The following is a 14,902-nucleotide window of genomic DNA, read 5'->3' as shown; positions in this document are numbered from 1 at the left end:
CGACACGTGCAGACAATCTGAGCCCTAATCAATTCGGCTGCCAACCCCACCACGGCTGCTCAACCACCAAGTTTTCCTGGGATAGGAATTCCGCAACGCTTCACTCACTACCACCAGTCCTCACCACCACCTCGCCAACACCGTCAAAATGGGTCGCGTTCGTACCAAGACCGTCAAGAAGTCCGCCAAGGTCATCATTGAGCGGTACTACCCCCGCCTGACCCTCGACTTCGAGACCAACAAGCGCATCTGCGATGAGATTGCCATCATTGCTTCCAAGCGCCTGCGCAACAAGGTCAGACATTACCACATCAGCACTTGAAGGGCCGAATCCTCGACATTTGGGGACCCGAAGAAAGAAGCAAGAAGAAAGCAAGGGGGAAAGACTGTGTGGCTAACGGCGAGATTGGATATACAGATTGCCGGTTACACCACCCACTTGATGAAGCGCATTCAGCGAGGACCCGTCCGTGGTATCTCCTTCAAGCTTCAGGAAGAGGAGCGTGAGCGCAAGGACCAGTTCGTCCCCGAGGTCTCCGCTCTCGACTTCTCCGAGGCTGGCCAGCTGGACGTCGACAACGAGACCAAGGACCTGCTCAAGCACCTCGGCGTATGTTCTCACCCGACCTCGATACTCAAAACAACCAGGCAGAGGAATTGTATAACTGACCCTTTCGTGTATAGTTCGACTCCATCCCCACCAACGTCATCCCCGTCTCCCAGGCTCAGGCTCCCGAGCGTGGCCAGCGACGATTCGGCGACCGCCCTCGCCGCGACTAAAAAGCTTTTTCACTTTTTTTTGTGGGATATTGGGTCTCTGGTTTTGCAACATTTTGCAGGTTGGCGTCTCAGGATGGTAGTGAGTGCATAGATCTCGCACAAAAAGAAAGATCTTCTACCCACAAGGTGTCGCCGATTCTCTGATTAATTTCGAGATGACGCTTGATTGCCAAGAACCGTCCCTTCTCATCACGCTTTTGTGTGCATGTGACTGAATGCAGGGGCTTGCATTGAGCTGGATTTGCGCTCCGCTCTCACCCGATTTACCCAACAAATCGGTTGAAATGGGTTGACGAGGATCTCAAACCCAGCCAAGGTGCCTATGGACATTGTTGCGCCTACACCACGTACCTTTGCCGCCCTCAATATATGCTAAAGCCTTGATGAAATGAGCACCCAACGCCAAATTATGCTGCCGTGTCGATTCCCAGAAACATCATTCTGAATCCTTCATATCCTCCTCCGGTATCTTTGCTTTATGGCCGTCAACCAGTAGATGATCCTCTGTATTGGCATTTCCGACCTGGGAAGCCATCTCAGAAGGCGCCGCGACGTCCTTCTCCTTCAGCGTAATCTTGACCTTGTCCAAGGAAGAGGTGATTCCATTAAAACCGCGTTCCATCGCCAAAGCAGCCGAGTCTCGCGCAGCCTGCCGCTGGTCATCCAGCTTCAGCTCACCAAGCTTGCGCGCAGTCCGATCAGCCTCCGTCTCCGTAGACTTGTCCTCGTCCAAGAGATCAATCTGGATGTCGGGGATACCAGCCCGCTCCCAAGCGGCCGTCTCGTTCAGCTGGACCTTGACAAAGAGGGCTCTGCGCGCACATGTCTGAGAGCACCACTTCTCAAGCTCCTTGCGCTTGACAATCTCGCCGCTGCTCGTAAGCTTCCACTCCCCGCCGCCGCCCGTCTGGCGTCTTGGTTTTGAGCAGAGCGTGTAGCCGCAGAGTTCATTCACGTTGCGCTCTTCGATGAGGTCATCGTAGTCGGAGGGCTGGAACAGTCGCACGTTGGCCTTGAAGTCTGAGACGTCGGACGGAGCGGGGTTCGCAGAGCTGTAGGGGGCTTCTCTGACGAGCGGGTATTCTGATAGGAGGATGACGCTGTCGAGGATCTGGGCTTCGAGGTCTTTGCGCTGTTGGAGGAGGGTTGCGTGGTGGATGGCGATTTCGCGTGCCGTCTGCTTGGAGTCGCCCGGTGGTATAATGGAGTCTTTGAGGATGCCCTTGAGCCTGCCGGATCGGTCCGCCATGATACTAGTATGCCTCGCAGCCGTTTGTGAAGTCTTTTGGGTGTCTCAGATTGTCTGCAGTCAATAGGTACTGGAGATGCCGTTGTTCGTTGAAGAGTCTAGAAGCGTGTGATGGTGGTGCAGAAAAAGCACACCTCTGGAACATTTTCCTACTACGACCTATCACAGCCTTGGCGGCAGTCGAGCTGCGGCCCCACTATTCTAGGATGGAGGCCAAAGCTGCTGCCGGGCTTGCGTGCCTTGCTTCTATGGAGCGCGCTTCAGCCTGTCAGAAGATTGCTTACAGATTACAGGAGAGCTGGAGGGGTTTCTGCCTGTGGCGCCTCGGCCGGGTGAAAACATGGACCCGGTGGCGCAACGTGGGAACAACATGATTTTGGATAAGGTACCTAGGCTTTGAAGCGCTTGCAAGGCTCGTCTTGTTGCCTGTCTGTGTAAGGCGGTTGGGTCCGCGCAAGGGAGCCTGGTAAGGAGCATGCGTCGCCTTTGTCCGAATGTGAAGTGCAAGACGGGGAGCGATGGAACCATGGAAGGCTTTGGATCTTTCTTGTGTGGTGCATGTTCATGTGCCACAGCCGCGGGCACGAGGAGGCAGAGGAGAGGCTGTGTCAAGTTGTGTGTCGCTGGCGCTTCAAGTCCGGAGGTCCGAGAAGTTGGTTTAGGCTCTAGGTACCTGTTTTGTGTCTCGACTCGCCAGGTTTGTTTGTCAGATCCAATGCTGCAGAGTTGCCAAGGTGGTGTTGAGTCTTGGGGCCTCAGAAACAGAAACGATGGGCTTCCCCTTGCATTGACGACCATGGCGATGGAAATAGAAGTGTGATCTCGCATCCCTGGCCTAGCACGTTTCGTGTTGTGCAAGGCATGGTTCAGATGCGCCGGATTGCCTGTAACATCGCTCCACTGCAGCCTGGAGGCTCCTCGAAGCTCCATCGTGTATGTTGTTATGTACATATTTGAACGTTCGAGAGAACAACGCCTGTCTCCTCCTGTCTGTCTGTCTGTCTGTCTACTAGTATTTCCCTATCTGTCCGTCTGCTCAGGCGTCTCCTCGCTGAATGGACAGCCGCCTGCCAGCTTCCAACCGCCCAAGTGACGAATGCGGCACATCCTCGGTACCGGTACCTGAGGCGACGACCGATTGACCCTTTTTTGCTGCAAGCACTGTCTGGCGCCTCCGCCACCGTCCACGTACCCGTTAGCTCATCCGGACGGTCCTCCAGGTACTGCTACTTGAGGCATCGTCCTCGTCATTGCCCTGTGGCCGCCGCCTGTCATTGTCATGGTGCGCTGACGTCGACGCTCGACCGGCTCTCAGCACTCACACACACACTCTCTCTCGCACGCTCACCACTCAGCAAAAGCAACTCGCAAGCCAGAGAATCCACCGCGTTTCACGGCCTCTCTTGCGCCGTGTTCCATCCTTTTCCCACCCTCAACCCCCGTTTGCTTCTTCCTACTGCTGCTACACACCGAGGCTCGCCAGCTCCAGACTCGCTGCTCGTCTGCGTCCGGGCTGAAACCGCCGCTTGGCCAGCAATTACGCGACGGCCATCCCCCTCACCCACTGCCTCCCCACGTTTGAACCACAGCCACTCACCGGCTGACCAAGGGAACGGCTTCTCTAGCGCCCCCACAGGCGACGACAGCCTCCTCCTCCTCTTCAAAGCCTCCAACCCGCCTGGAAAGCTCTCTGGGCTGGAGTCCAGCAACTGCCGCCGCCCGCAACCACGACAACACCCGCAATGGCCGCCCTGTTCCGCGTCAAGGCGCTGTACGAGTACTCGTCGCCGCACGAGGACGACCTCAACTTCCCCGCCGGCCAGGTCATTGCCGTCACGGACGAGGATGACGCCGACTGGTACGGCGGCGAGTACGTCGACGACGCCGGCGTCAAGAGGGAGGGCATTTTCCCCCGCAACTTTGTCGAGAAGTTCGAGCCCGTGGCGCCCCCGCGACCCGTGAGGAAGCAGAAGCAGGAGACGGACGCCGCCGCTGCTCCCGCTGCACCCCCTCCGGAGGCTCCCGCCGAGGATGCGGCCGCGCGATCGACACCGCCGCCCGTTGACGTGGCCTCAGAGCTCTCGCCGAAGCGAGGCGCCGAGCCCGTCAAGCATACCCAGCCGGCAGAGCCTCCTGCTCCCGCTCCCGTTCCCGCTCCGCCCGTGCCCGTGCCCGCGCCTGCTGCCGCCTCTGCTGCCGCACCCCCGCCAGCAGCAGCTCCTGCGCCAGCTCCGGTGAATCTGCCAACCTCGCCCAAGCCCGCTGACGCTGCTCCAGCTGCCGGCGCATCGAAACCCAAGGTCGCCCCTCCGCCGGTGTCCGAGAAGCCCAGCTCCTTTAAAGACCGCATTGCAGCGTTCAACAAGTCAGCCGCGCCTCCCATTGCGCCCTTCAAGCCCAGCGGCCTCAGCGGCGCTGGCTCCTCGGGCTTTATCAAGAAGCCATTCGTGGCACCGCCCCCGAGCCGAAATGCATTCGTCCCTCCTCCTCGCGAGGCCCCCGCCGCCAGAGTCTACCGACGAGAAGAAGACCCCGAGATCAAGGAGCAGGTGGCCGAGACCCAGGGACAAGCTGAAAAGGCCGGCTTGATTGCGCCCGAGGCCCAGAAAGAGGACGAAGAAGACCAGCCCAAGCCCACTAGCCTCAAGGAGCGCATTGCTCTCCTCCAGAAGCAGCAGATGGAGCAGGCACAACGCCATGCTGATGCACTGTCCAAGAAGGAGAAGCCGAAGAAGCCGCCGCCACCTAAGAAGCGCGTAGACTCGCAAGCTTCTGCTGCTCCCGAAGCTGCGGAAGGACCCGAAGCGCCCGAACGGAAAGACACTGATGAAGCTGCTCCGAGGGTCTCACTGGAAGCCGCTCCTTCTGAGGCGGCTCCCCTACCACCCCGAGCCCAACCCGAATCTGGTGCCACGGAGTCTACTGCAGAGGAGGCTGCTAATGGTGCAGCTGCCGAAGCGGATGCTGATGATAACGTTCCGCGACGACTTTCTTCTGCGGCCCCTGCTGCCCCTGCCGCTGATCCAGAACAGCCAGCTACGGAGGAAACAGTGGAGGAAGAGCAGGAGGAGGAGGAAGAGGAAGAGGAGGAAGAAATTGACCCCGAAGTTCGGCGCAGAGAGGAGCTTCGGGCACGCATGGCCAAGATGAGCGGCGGTATGGGTTTCCACGGCATGTTTGGTGCACCAGCGCCGCCGATGGGAGGCGGCCTGCCGAAGAAGAAGGCACCCAAGCCGCCCACAAAGTCTGCCGTCACGCGGGAAGAGGATGTCACTCCACCACCGCGCGCTCCTCCTGTTCCCACCATGATGGCACTTCCGGGCATGGGTCTTCCAGTTAAGCCCGCCGAAGAGACAGTCAAGCCTGAAGAACCAGAGGCTGAACAAGCACAGAAATCCGAAGAGGGAGATGCGACCCCTGTTGCGGCTGCCTCCTCGCATCCTGAAGAAGGTAAGCTTATATGGACACGAAGCATTTCAAATCATCTCTATTAGCATGCTAACACTGTTACCACCGCAGAACACAGAGCACCACCGCCTGTGCCCCAAGAAGACTACTCTGCTCCTCCCGTCCCCTCAGCGAGTACGTATAGATATGGCCCCTTCACCATGATTGTGTACACGATGCTTACCTCTACAAAGCTCGACCGCCGCCCCCTCCGGTCCCCGCTGGAGGTATGTGAACCATACACTCTACCTATCCACAGATGTTCTTATGCTAATCTCATATTGCTGTCCAGCTCGATCGCCTCCACCGCCTCCGCCAGCCGCCGCTGCTATCAGCACGGCTACGGAGGGATCAGAATCTGACGATGAACTGTCCAATGGCGCCCGCGAGGGCGATGAGTCGGTGGCATCTGTGTTGAGATCTCCGATCCAACCACCCGCTCAATCGTTCGAGGCGTCGCTTCCTCCGCAATCGCCACCCCGGCCTGGTGCGTTCTCGCCCACATCTCCAAACAGCAAGCGTGCCAGCAGACCCCCGCCGCCTGTGCCGGGCGCCGCGTCTACGCTTGCTGCAGTTATGTCTCGCCCGCCGCCGCCTCCGCCACCTAGTGCACCAAGCCGACGATCTACGGCGGAGTTTGGAGTGGCCTCGCCAACTAGGCCTCCTCAGGCAGGAGAGCAAATTGGAGAGGCAACAGAGTATGAGGGTGACTACGATACGGACATTGCCTCGTCAGTGCCTTACAAGGATGCCTTGGCGGCGAATGATCAGGAGTCCAGCCTGGAAGAGAGCAGCCTTCAGTCGCCCTTCACCGATGTGCCGCCAGACGCGCCCCCTCCAGTTCCGGCTGCTTCGACGCCGAGAGCGCCTCCTCCGCCTGTGCCACAGTCTCCGCCTCTCCCGAGGCGATCCAACGATCTGTCGCGCTCCGTTCCGATCCTGCCGCCTCCGGCCCCTCCGCCTAAGCTGGCCTCCCCCACGTCAGAGGAAAGCCACGATGCTCTCTTCATCTCCAATGCGACTGCGCCTAAGCCACAGGATGCCGCTGAATCTCCGATTGTAGATGAGCCGACTGCTCTCTCCTTTGAAGAGTCTAGAGCCGTTTCGCCGCCTGATCGGAGGGTCCCGCCTCCGGTAGGAGCGCGCCCGCGAACCTCTGCCGACATGCCCAGACCCAGTCTGAGCGCTCCCAGGAGATCGATCGATCACCACCGCCCGTCAATGGACTCTGGCTTCATCGCCGGAGACATTGATTTGGCGGTGCAAAGCGGTTGGTGGAAGCAGTCAAACCAAGTCCCCCCCGTCCTCCAGGGCAGAAAGGACATCTACTTTGAGTGCGACGAGTCAACGACAACGAATCAAGGCGAGAAGACGATTATTAGCCGAGAGACATTCATCCTCTTCCAAGACTATTCGCAGACCATTATCACGGCCCGCTACGACCCCTACGACCCGTCAAATGTTGAGCTAGAGCAGCGGCACGAGGGTCCTCCCAAGGCTATGCGACAGGACCAGATGGAGGAGGCCTACGACACCTTTGGACGACGCATCATCGCCGCAGCTAGTGCTAAGAAGGATCAAGTCGTCGGAGACGGTACCGCGGCGAGCTTTGTTCTAGAAATGATTCGACCGCTAGAGGATGCCCTGCTGCCTATTAGCACTAGATCGTACGGTGCCCTCGTCTACGCCAACATGGCCAATGCTTCTACCCAGCAGCACGACGTCATTCGCCCCGGCGACATCATCACCATTCGTAATGCCAAGTTTCAAGGAAAGCACGGGCCAATGCACGCCAAATACACCAGCGAGGTTGGCAAGCCAGACCATGTCGGCATCGTGGCCGAGTGGGACGGCACCAAGAAGAAGGTGAGGGCTTGGGAGCAAGGCAGAGACGGCAAGAAGGTGAAACAAGAGAGCTACAAGCTGGACGACCTGCGGAGCGGCGAGGTCAAGATCTGGCGCGTGGTCTCTCGCAGCTGGGTCGGCTGGCAGAAGAAGCTCTCCTAGTGGTACCGGAGCTACGAATCGCCTGCCGGTCGAGGCCTTTTGTCTTGAGAAGGGAGTGTAAAAGATAGAGATGCGAGGGAGGGTATCCGGGGATGCAGATTATAATCTCATAACATAGCACGACAGACTCGGCGTTTTTATTTCTCGCCGGACTGCGTGTGTGTGTGTGTTCCATTGAAAGAGCGCGATGCATGTTTGGCTTTTTCTCTTTTCCCCTTCTCCGCCAAACATGTGTTGTGCCTGCTTTTGTACGTTTATGCATCTGTCATATAATCTTCCACTTAGATGTTTGATTTGCCAGGCTCCCCTCATGCGCGTGATGTTGTGTTTTGCTTGTGTGAGTATTATCGGCTACGGTGAGCATGGAGATACATAATGGTTTGAGTGAAGATCCCTTTTATGCGTGAGATGGCTGGTTCTACCCCTTGCATACCTTATATGGCTGCGTTTGATTCGACAGACATGAGTGCCTACCTAAGTGATTGTGTAAAAAGAGGGTGTGTTGCATTACAGGGAGGACAGGGGTTGAGGATGAAATAAGCGTACATGTATCTGGATGACTTGCGTAGTAGTAATATCCCACGTAAGAACCGGTGTGCCTGGCGGACCCTTATAAAACAATGTCTCGGCTTTTTTAGCAACGGACTCTTGTTCTCGAGGGTTGATGCGATGGGCGGCTATTGTAGGGACTTTTGAGGCGCCGGCTATCAGAAGTTCTTTGGGGTTGAGTGTCTTGGATTGCGTGTCTTCAAGTTGTACGGGTTGGGTCGGTGATGATGGGTGCGGTGTGGCAGGTTGTGATTCGATTTCACCTTTGTTGAGCCCGCCTGTTTTAATGAGTCGGATGATGATTGATTTTGCAATTGGGTGAGTTCTTGATGATTGTTTTCGTTATGAAGTAAATCACCGTAGCACCACAGATCCAAGCTGGTCGGCTTACGAGACTTGTTGTTGTAACATGGCAGATACCTCCAGATTACATTTATGCAGGGCAGAGCGCCTTGCGTGCTCCCTTGAATGTCTGGCAGGTTGCTTTTACTCAGTCGTCATGGCAAGGGCAGATGCGGCATCGACTAAGCCTGGGAATGTCTCATGAGGGACGGGCTGGATGAGGGATGGCTTTTGTGTTGTTTGAAGGGCTTGACGTGTGACCTGAGGAGAGAGACAAGACGGAGATTGACTTTCTCTGCTCTTTCATCCTCTCTCTCTTCTCTTTTCTCTTTCTCGTCCTCCTCTCCTTCTTTGAGCCTCAATTCAAGGATAAGATTTGATCTTGCTTCCTCCCCGCCTGAGCCTCTTCTCCCCAAGTTCTCCATCCACAGAATCCTTCAAGATGCCCGCAGACTCAACACAGCCCACCAAGGCCCTCGCCGACTTCTTCCCCAACCAGCGCAAGAACCTCCCCATCGCGCTCACCACCGAGGACGTCAAGGGCAAGACATACATTGTCACCGGTGCCACCGGCGGCATCGGCTATGAGCTCGCCAAGCACCTCGTGCGCCTCGAGGCCAGCAAAGTAATCATTGGCGCGCGCAACGAAGAGCGCGGCAAGGCCACCAAGGCGACCATCGAGGGTGATGCCGGACGCAAAGATGTCGTCGACATCTGGCCGCTGGATCTCGCCTCGTACGACTCTGTCAAGGCGTTTGGCAAGAGGATTGAGACAGCGGAGAGGATTGACGCGCTTGTCTTGAACGCGGGCGTTTCGCATGCTGGGTGGCAGGTCAAGGAGGGCAACGAGGCGCATCTGACGGTGAACTTCATTTCGAACTACTTGCTTGCTTTCATGGCGTTGCCGCATCTGCAGGCTGTTGGGAAGACGCATGGGATCACGCCTCGCCTTGTGGTTGTTGGATCGATGGGCGCCTTCTTTGCGGGAGAGAGCGTCAAGAAGTTCCCCTCGAAGGACATTTTGGATGATCTCAATGACAGGGCCAAGTGGGAGAGCGACTTTACGAATCGGTACTCGGTGACCAAGTTGCTTGAGCACTGGGCTGCGCGGCAGCTTGCTTCGCTGCGGCCGGTGTCTGACTTGGGGGTTATCGTGAATGTTGTTGATCCGGGGTATTGCAAGACGGGACTGAATAAGGAGCTGAGTCTGTGGACGAGGGCGAAGGCGTGGCTGGCAAAGGTCATGCTGGGACGGACGCCGGAGATGGGGAGTCGGACGCTGGTGCATGCTGTCAAGGTTGGGGAGGAGAGTCATGGGAAGTATTTGACTTCTTGCGAGATTCGAGAGTGAGTCTTCTTTTTCTTTGCAGTGTTTGTCTTTAATGTGATGCTGATGTTTTTGTTCTTTAGGGATCATATTCCGGAGTGGGTTACCAATGAGGCTGGGCAGGCCGTTCAGAAGCAGGTTTGGGATGAGCTGCTGGTGAAGCTGGACAAGATTGAGCCTGGCCTGCCGTCTCGTGTCATTGCCGACTGGGCGTGAACATGATATGTTGGGGTTGACTTATACGGCTTGCGTCTACGAGGGACGTTGTGCTTGAACGAGGGTGCACTTTGCGAAGATTGATGTTGTTCTCTGACTGCTTTGATACACGAGGCGCGAGGTAATGGTTCTGTGTCAATCAAATACGCACACATAATTCTTGGACAGGTTGATGCTCTCAGTCACTGGCGCAGTCGTGTGGTGGCATGTATGTGATGGTGTCGCTCTGACAAGGCGGAATCGAGCTGGACGTAAGGAGGGCGAGTCTTAATAAGATGGGCTTGCACCTACATTGACATGTTGCATTTGCAGAGATTGCACCTCTGTGTCTACAATTGTATCTTGTAGTGATTTGAATCACTGTGATTCTCGACTAGCAAGTAGGAGCTTTCCATGCAACGCCCCAGCCCGTATGTTTGTTTCCGATACCTATTGAAGGTACAGGTCGATTAACATATACCGTGCTCACTGCGCCTATTGCTCGACGGTAGCTGCTATGATACTCAAACGGTCAAAGAAGTGACCATCTGCTCTTGCTAGTCTCAAATTGCCTCTAGTCTTTGCCTCATAAGGCAGGATTGCACTGCCAACTCATAGCCGGGGCCACGGCTCGTCAAGAAGTCCAAAACATATTGGATATTCGAGACTGACGGCTCGTCATCGCCAACCCCGTTCAAGACGATTGGGGATTGTCCAAATCATAGCCAAACAGCCACAACAAGAATCGCCACTTCCAACCCAACTGCAATTCGGCAAACCGTGCCTGGAACTGATACGGATATGCGTTGAATTCTTCCGAGCCGTGCGGCATCTCTCCTGCATCGGGCGACTCAACAGGAGTATCGGTCGTGACATCCTCGTCATCTATCGTGGAGCGCGCACTACTGCAGCCATCACAAGAGCAAGATTCGCTCCATAGACAGTTGTTTTCAGGGGCGCGGATGTCGCAAGGCACTTCGACGACCCACATGGGGAAGCATTGCTGGTTGGCAAAGGCGTCGAATACCTGCGAGAGGCAGTATTTTCCGTCAGCCCACCGAGTGATGGCCAACCTCGAGGCCTTGCGCCATGTTGCCGTGGTTTCCATGGGGCTTTGAGGTGCCCATGTCATCCACAGTCCGGAACTCTGGGCAGTCAGGCCGTCCCCGTGAACGTCGTAGATGCGGAATTCATCGCGGGGATTGATGCTTGATCTGCCGGAGCAAGCTTCGGTCTTGCAGAACCTGAACTTTCCAAACTTTCGGCTCTCATCTACGACGTCGTATTGACCTCCCATACCAGGCCCAAAGAGACCATCGCTGACTTTGAAGAGGTAACACTTTCCTTAAATCCCATGTCATTAGTACTGGCTAATGGTAAAGACGAGACTTCCTCTGGAACTTACCCTCATAGAGGCCCGATTTGCAGGATGGTTCAGGGGTATTGTCTTGACAGAGGCCATTGGCATCCTCGATCATGTCGAAGGGGCAAACGCACTCGCCGTCGGCCAAAATCTTTCCCAGGCTGCTGCACACAACCCCCCTGGCGAACTGGTCTAGTGGGCAACATCTGTAGCCAGCCTTGTCCGATCCTGGCAGATGCTGTTTCGCGTCACAGCAATGCGAGGAGGCAGAGTCATTGCCTTGAGCGCAGCATGCTATTTGGGCTCCTTTTTCATTCTGGGTGAGGATGAAGGAAGCCAAAGCAAGGTGAAGAAAGAAGACTCCTATAATGAGGAAGCTGAGACGAAATGGCTTCATCTTGTCGATATGCCCTCTACGCGTACGGGATGATGAACTGGCAAGTGATGAAGCAATGGCCGTGGGTGAAGGTTTGGTTGTTCTTGTTGGCTACGTTCCCAAAATATGTTCTTTCTTTTGTGTGTGTGTGCTGCCTACCTTGCATGGGACATGCATGATTGGTTATTCTGGTTTATCTGCAAACGGCTGCTCTCGCTTGAGTTTCTGCAAGCTGCCAGAGCAGTCGGCTCTGCACGTGACGATTCATGGCCATATACGACAATTCACTTTGGTGGAAGTGTTTGCGTGCTTTTGAATCATGTTGCTTAGGATATGATTAACTCCATGGAAGTCGTGATTATACGTCTTCCCCTCCCCTAGAGTTGCTGAGCGAGATGATGCCATGGTGGACGCAGTAGGAACATGAAGCATATGATGTCGTTGGTCAGATGCGACAAGCCTGCATTGAAAACTATATGAATATGGAATAGATTAAAGAAAGTCTGTAAACAGAACCGTATCGAAAGAGAGTGTACATGTATCGATCACTTGGTGGTTACGTGGATCAGATCTGTCAGTAGAGAGTGAAGAGACGCTGCCTGCCTTCCGAAAGTCACTTCAAACGTCGTGTGGTGGCATGTATGTGAATGATGTCGATGCTACAAGGGAGAGTTCACAGGGGGGGGGGGGCACGTAAGTTGGGAGTCTTAGTAAGATGGGCTTGCACCTCTATTACATGTGAAAGCATTGCAATTGCACGCTTAATACACCGTATCTGCTCAGTCATGTGGATGAGTTCAATGGCTGGAAATGCGATTCAGTGGCATTCATTGCGGTTTCATGCTCATCTGCGTCTTCTCTACACAGCTTCACCCGCAAGCAATATACCTACCGGAGAGGGTTCTCCATCAAGTATACTAGTTGGTCGCGGTCTACCTTTACTACATTCTGTCAATCTCAAGCCGGATACATGTAGTGGTGTTCTCAAGTATCCGGGACAGCGAGGTCGCCAAAATACATGTAAGCAGGCCACCGCGTCTTCAACACGCGAGCTTACCAACCCCCCGGCTGCCATAATTCCTCGAAGCAGGCATTAATCCCAGATATGATACTGAATAGTGCATACATGATTCCTGCTGCACAGATCGCGATGCAGAACAAAGAAGTAACGAAAGAGAAAACCAGAAATAGAAGCACAAGCCGTAACATACCGCCAATCGTGGAAGCATCGTCAGCCACCTGGTGATGAGCATCATCGTAGCCACCGCGACGAGCGTTCCTCCAGAGGTGATATTTCTGCAAGGCTTCTGAATCACAGTGCACCTGGACAATCTTCAGGGGCAAGCAGACGTGGGCACCCGACTCATGGTCTATATGCGTGAGACAGTGGCTTCCGTCAATGGATTCAGTGATTGAAAACCATGTGGCCTCGTGCCATGTCGTAGTACGGCAGTGGTCGTCGGTGGTTGCGCACTTGAGCCACTGACCGGCGTTCTGCTTGCTGCCAAGATTGCTCTTGTTGCAGTCTTGGATCCGGAATATACTAGTGTCGGTGCGCTGTTGATTGATGGTAACAATGGCAGACGTACTGTCGCAGGCTTCGCTCGAGCACAGGATGAACTTGCCCAGGGCGTAGGTCTGACTCTCTTTTGTGTCGGCGTAGCGGTCCTCTTCAGCATGGTCGAGCAAACAGGATCTGCTACTCTGGAGAATGTAGCACCTCCCTATATCCCAGAGGCTTTGTCTCAGTCAATGGCTCACATATATGGATGACATTCTGTTGCAGGCTCAGTGTACTCACCAACATAGAAGCCTGCGTCGCGTCTTTTGCGAATGAGTGAAGAAAAGAAAAGCCTGCAGATGTCAAGCTCCCTATCCTTGACCATGCCTGGGGGGCAAATACAACCACTGTCCCGGGGTCTCTCTCCAGGGCCACATGTCCTTTCTACGGCAGCAGAGGAACTATCTGTGAAGTCCCCTCTGAAGCAGCATCTGTAGCCTTCTATATCCTCATCTTGTAGCTGGTACTCGGGGTCACAGTACATGTAATCTGAGGGAGAGTCTAGCCGCTGGGAGTAGTATAGGATGGGGGATCCTTCATCATTCGTGTCGATCCTGGTGGGAAGATTGCGGTAGAAGAAAAACACCACCACAACCAGGAGACTGAGTTGAAATGGTGTCATTGTGGCTTTCTGTGATGAATGCCGTAATCTTGGTAGATGTGGTTGAAGCGAGGTATTCGTCGAGATATTACTGATGAGACTTTTCGAAGGGTACCTATGCCTGTTTGTCAGGTCAGGGCCTCGGCCGCTCTAGTCGGCTACTGTTCAGAGCTTGCTCCCACAGGGTTTTTGTTCTGTTCTTTTTTGCAAATTTTTGTCTCTCGCCCATTCGACGACTCCTGACTGATTGATGTTTGGACAGCCGTCTGGCCTTCAGCTTCTGCCAGCTGACACCACACCAGAGCACATGCAGGCTGGCCTGCACGTGATGTTCCATGACTGCCTTGATAGGTTAATTCACTCCAGTTGAAGTGATTGCCTGGGTCTTAGATCGGGCTGCTTGTGAATACCTGGAAGTTGTGTTCTTGCTCTCGCTTTCCATCGGAAGGCTGATCAAGGCAATGCCATGTTGGGTGCAACATATCACTTAGGATATCGTATCTAGATGCTGCTGCTTTAGACTCCTTGGTGTTGCAGAAAGCCCACTGAGTTGTGCTTCTTGTAGAAGTGGGTTGTAACGGTTATCAAGGGTCAGTGAGACCAAGCCGTGATTTCATGTGAAGGGTATCCATGTGTCAGTATTTCGTACAAAGTGAAGAGACGCTGTATCTGGCGGCGCTGGGTTCTCAGCCGCTTCTCTTGCAAATTAGGCACCTGGGTACGTCTTTTATTATTCTTGACATCTTGAAATCTGAGGGTACATGCCAAGTTGATTCCTGAACCACGCTGGATGAACTTTCGGCTGTGGCAATTCTCGGCAGATGCCAGGTTGCCAGGGTTGATGGAGCAGGTAGGTATGTACCTATGGGTAGGATACCTACCTCGGTAGATGCCAAGCCAGATAGAGACAAAGCAAGGGGAATCGAATCGAATAGGGTTATGGTGTTATGGAATAAGCTGTCGTCATCTCGTTTCTCACAAAGTTTACTGTAAAGGTTAATTGACATTGGCAGATCCCCCAAAGGACGCGCAACCCTCGCACAGGTAAAATCTGGGGATTGGGGCGGTGCAGGAAGACGTTGGAAAGTGGCTGAGCGCCAGCCAA

At 54.8% G+C, this 14,902-nt stretch overlaps 5 protein-coding genes across 5 annotated transcripts; 3 read left to right on the top strand and 2 right to left on the bottom strand.

Moving 5' to 3' along the window:
* Positions 1-148: 148 nt before the first annotated feature.
* On the top strand, positions 149-1,078 carry rps17 (uncharacterized protein; the record flags this gene model as incomplete). Its single annotated transcript, XM_006967275.1, has 3 exons — positions 149-295; positions 419-610; positions 685-1,078. The coding sequence occupies 3 exons, from the start codon at positions 149-151 to the stop codon at positions 778-780; spliced, it is 435 nt and encodes a 144-aa protein (XP_006967337.1). The 3' UTR covers positions 781-1,078.
* Positions 1,079-1,216: 138 nt separating this feature from the next.
* On the bottom strand, positions 1,217-2,029 carry TRIREDRAFT_80022 (uncharacterized protein; the record flags this gene model as incomplete). The annotated part of the gene is made up of 1 exon (XM_006967187.1): positions 1,217-2,029. One exon carries the CDS (start codon positions 2,027-2,029, stop codon positions 1,217-1,219), a length of 813 nt encoding a protein of 270 aa, XP_006967249.1.
* A 1,742-nt stretch (positions 2,030-3,771) lies between these two features.
* Positions 3,772-7,483, top strand: TRIREDRAFT_22863 (Hypothetical protein; the record flags this gene model as incomplete). Its single annotated transcript, XM_006967105.1, has 5 exons — positions 3,772-5,385; positions 5,524-5,611; positions 5,671-5,703; positions 5,769-6,406; positions 6,464-7,483. The coding sequence occupies 5 exons, from the start codon at positions 3,772-3,774 to the stop codon at positions 7,481-7,483; spliced, it is 3,393 nt and encodes a 1,130-aa protein (XP_006967167.1).
* Positions 7,484-8,751: 1,268 nt separating this feature from the next.
* Positions 8,752-10,031, top strand: TRIREDRAFT_80019 (uncharacterized protein). The gene is made up of 2 exons (XM_006967274.1): positions 8,752-9,721; positions 9,785-10,031. Exons 1-2 carry the CDS (start codon positions 8,817-8,819, stop codon positions 9,915-9,917), a joined length of 1,038 nt encoding a protein of 345 aa, XP_006967336.1. The 5' UTR covers positions 8,752-8,816; the 3' UTR covers positions 9,918-10,031.
* Positions 10,032-10,812: 781 nt separating this feature from the next.
* On the bottom strand, positions 10,813-11,539 carry TRIREDRAFT_31069 (uncharacterized protein; the record flags this gene model as incomplete). Its single annotated transcript, XM_006967113.1, has 2 exons — positions 10,813-11,240; positions 11,302-11,539. Coding segments are annotated over 2 exons (666 nt in total), but the record flags the coding sequence as incomplete, so codon positions are not given.
* Between the last annotated feature and the right edge of the window lie 3,363 nt (positions 11,540-14,902).

This window comes from Trichoderma reesei, assembly GCF_000167675.1.
Source record: "Trichoderma reesei QM6a unplaced genomic scaffold TRIREscaffold_16, whole genome shotgun sequence".
Lineage (NCBI taxonomy): Eukaryota > Fungi > Ascomycota > Sordariomycetes > Hypocreales > Hypocreaceae > Trichoderma > Trichoderma reesei.
This window is presented reverse-complemented; position numbering and strand designations above follow the sequence as displayed.

What these genes read in the sequence shown, in the direction of transcription:
- TRIREDRAFT_80019 (XM_006967274.1), top strand. Translation starts at nt 8,817, where the DNA reads ATGCCCGCAGACTCAACACAGCCCACCAAGGCCCTCGCCGACTTCTTC. An exon ending in ACTTCTTGCGAGATTCGAGA is followed by an intron (nt 9,722 to 9,784) that starts GTGAGTCTTCTT and finishes TTTGTTCTTTAG; the next exon opens with GGATCATATTCCGGAGTGGG.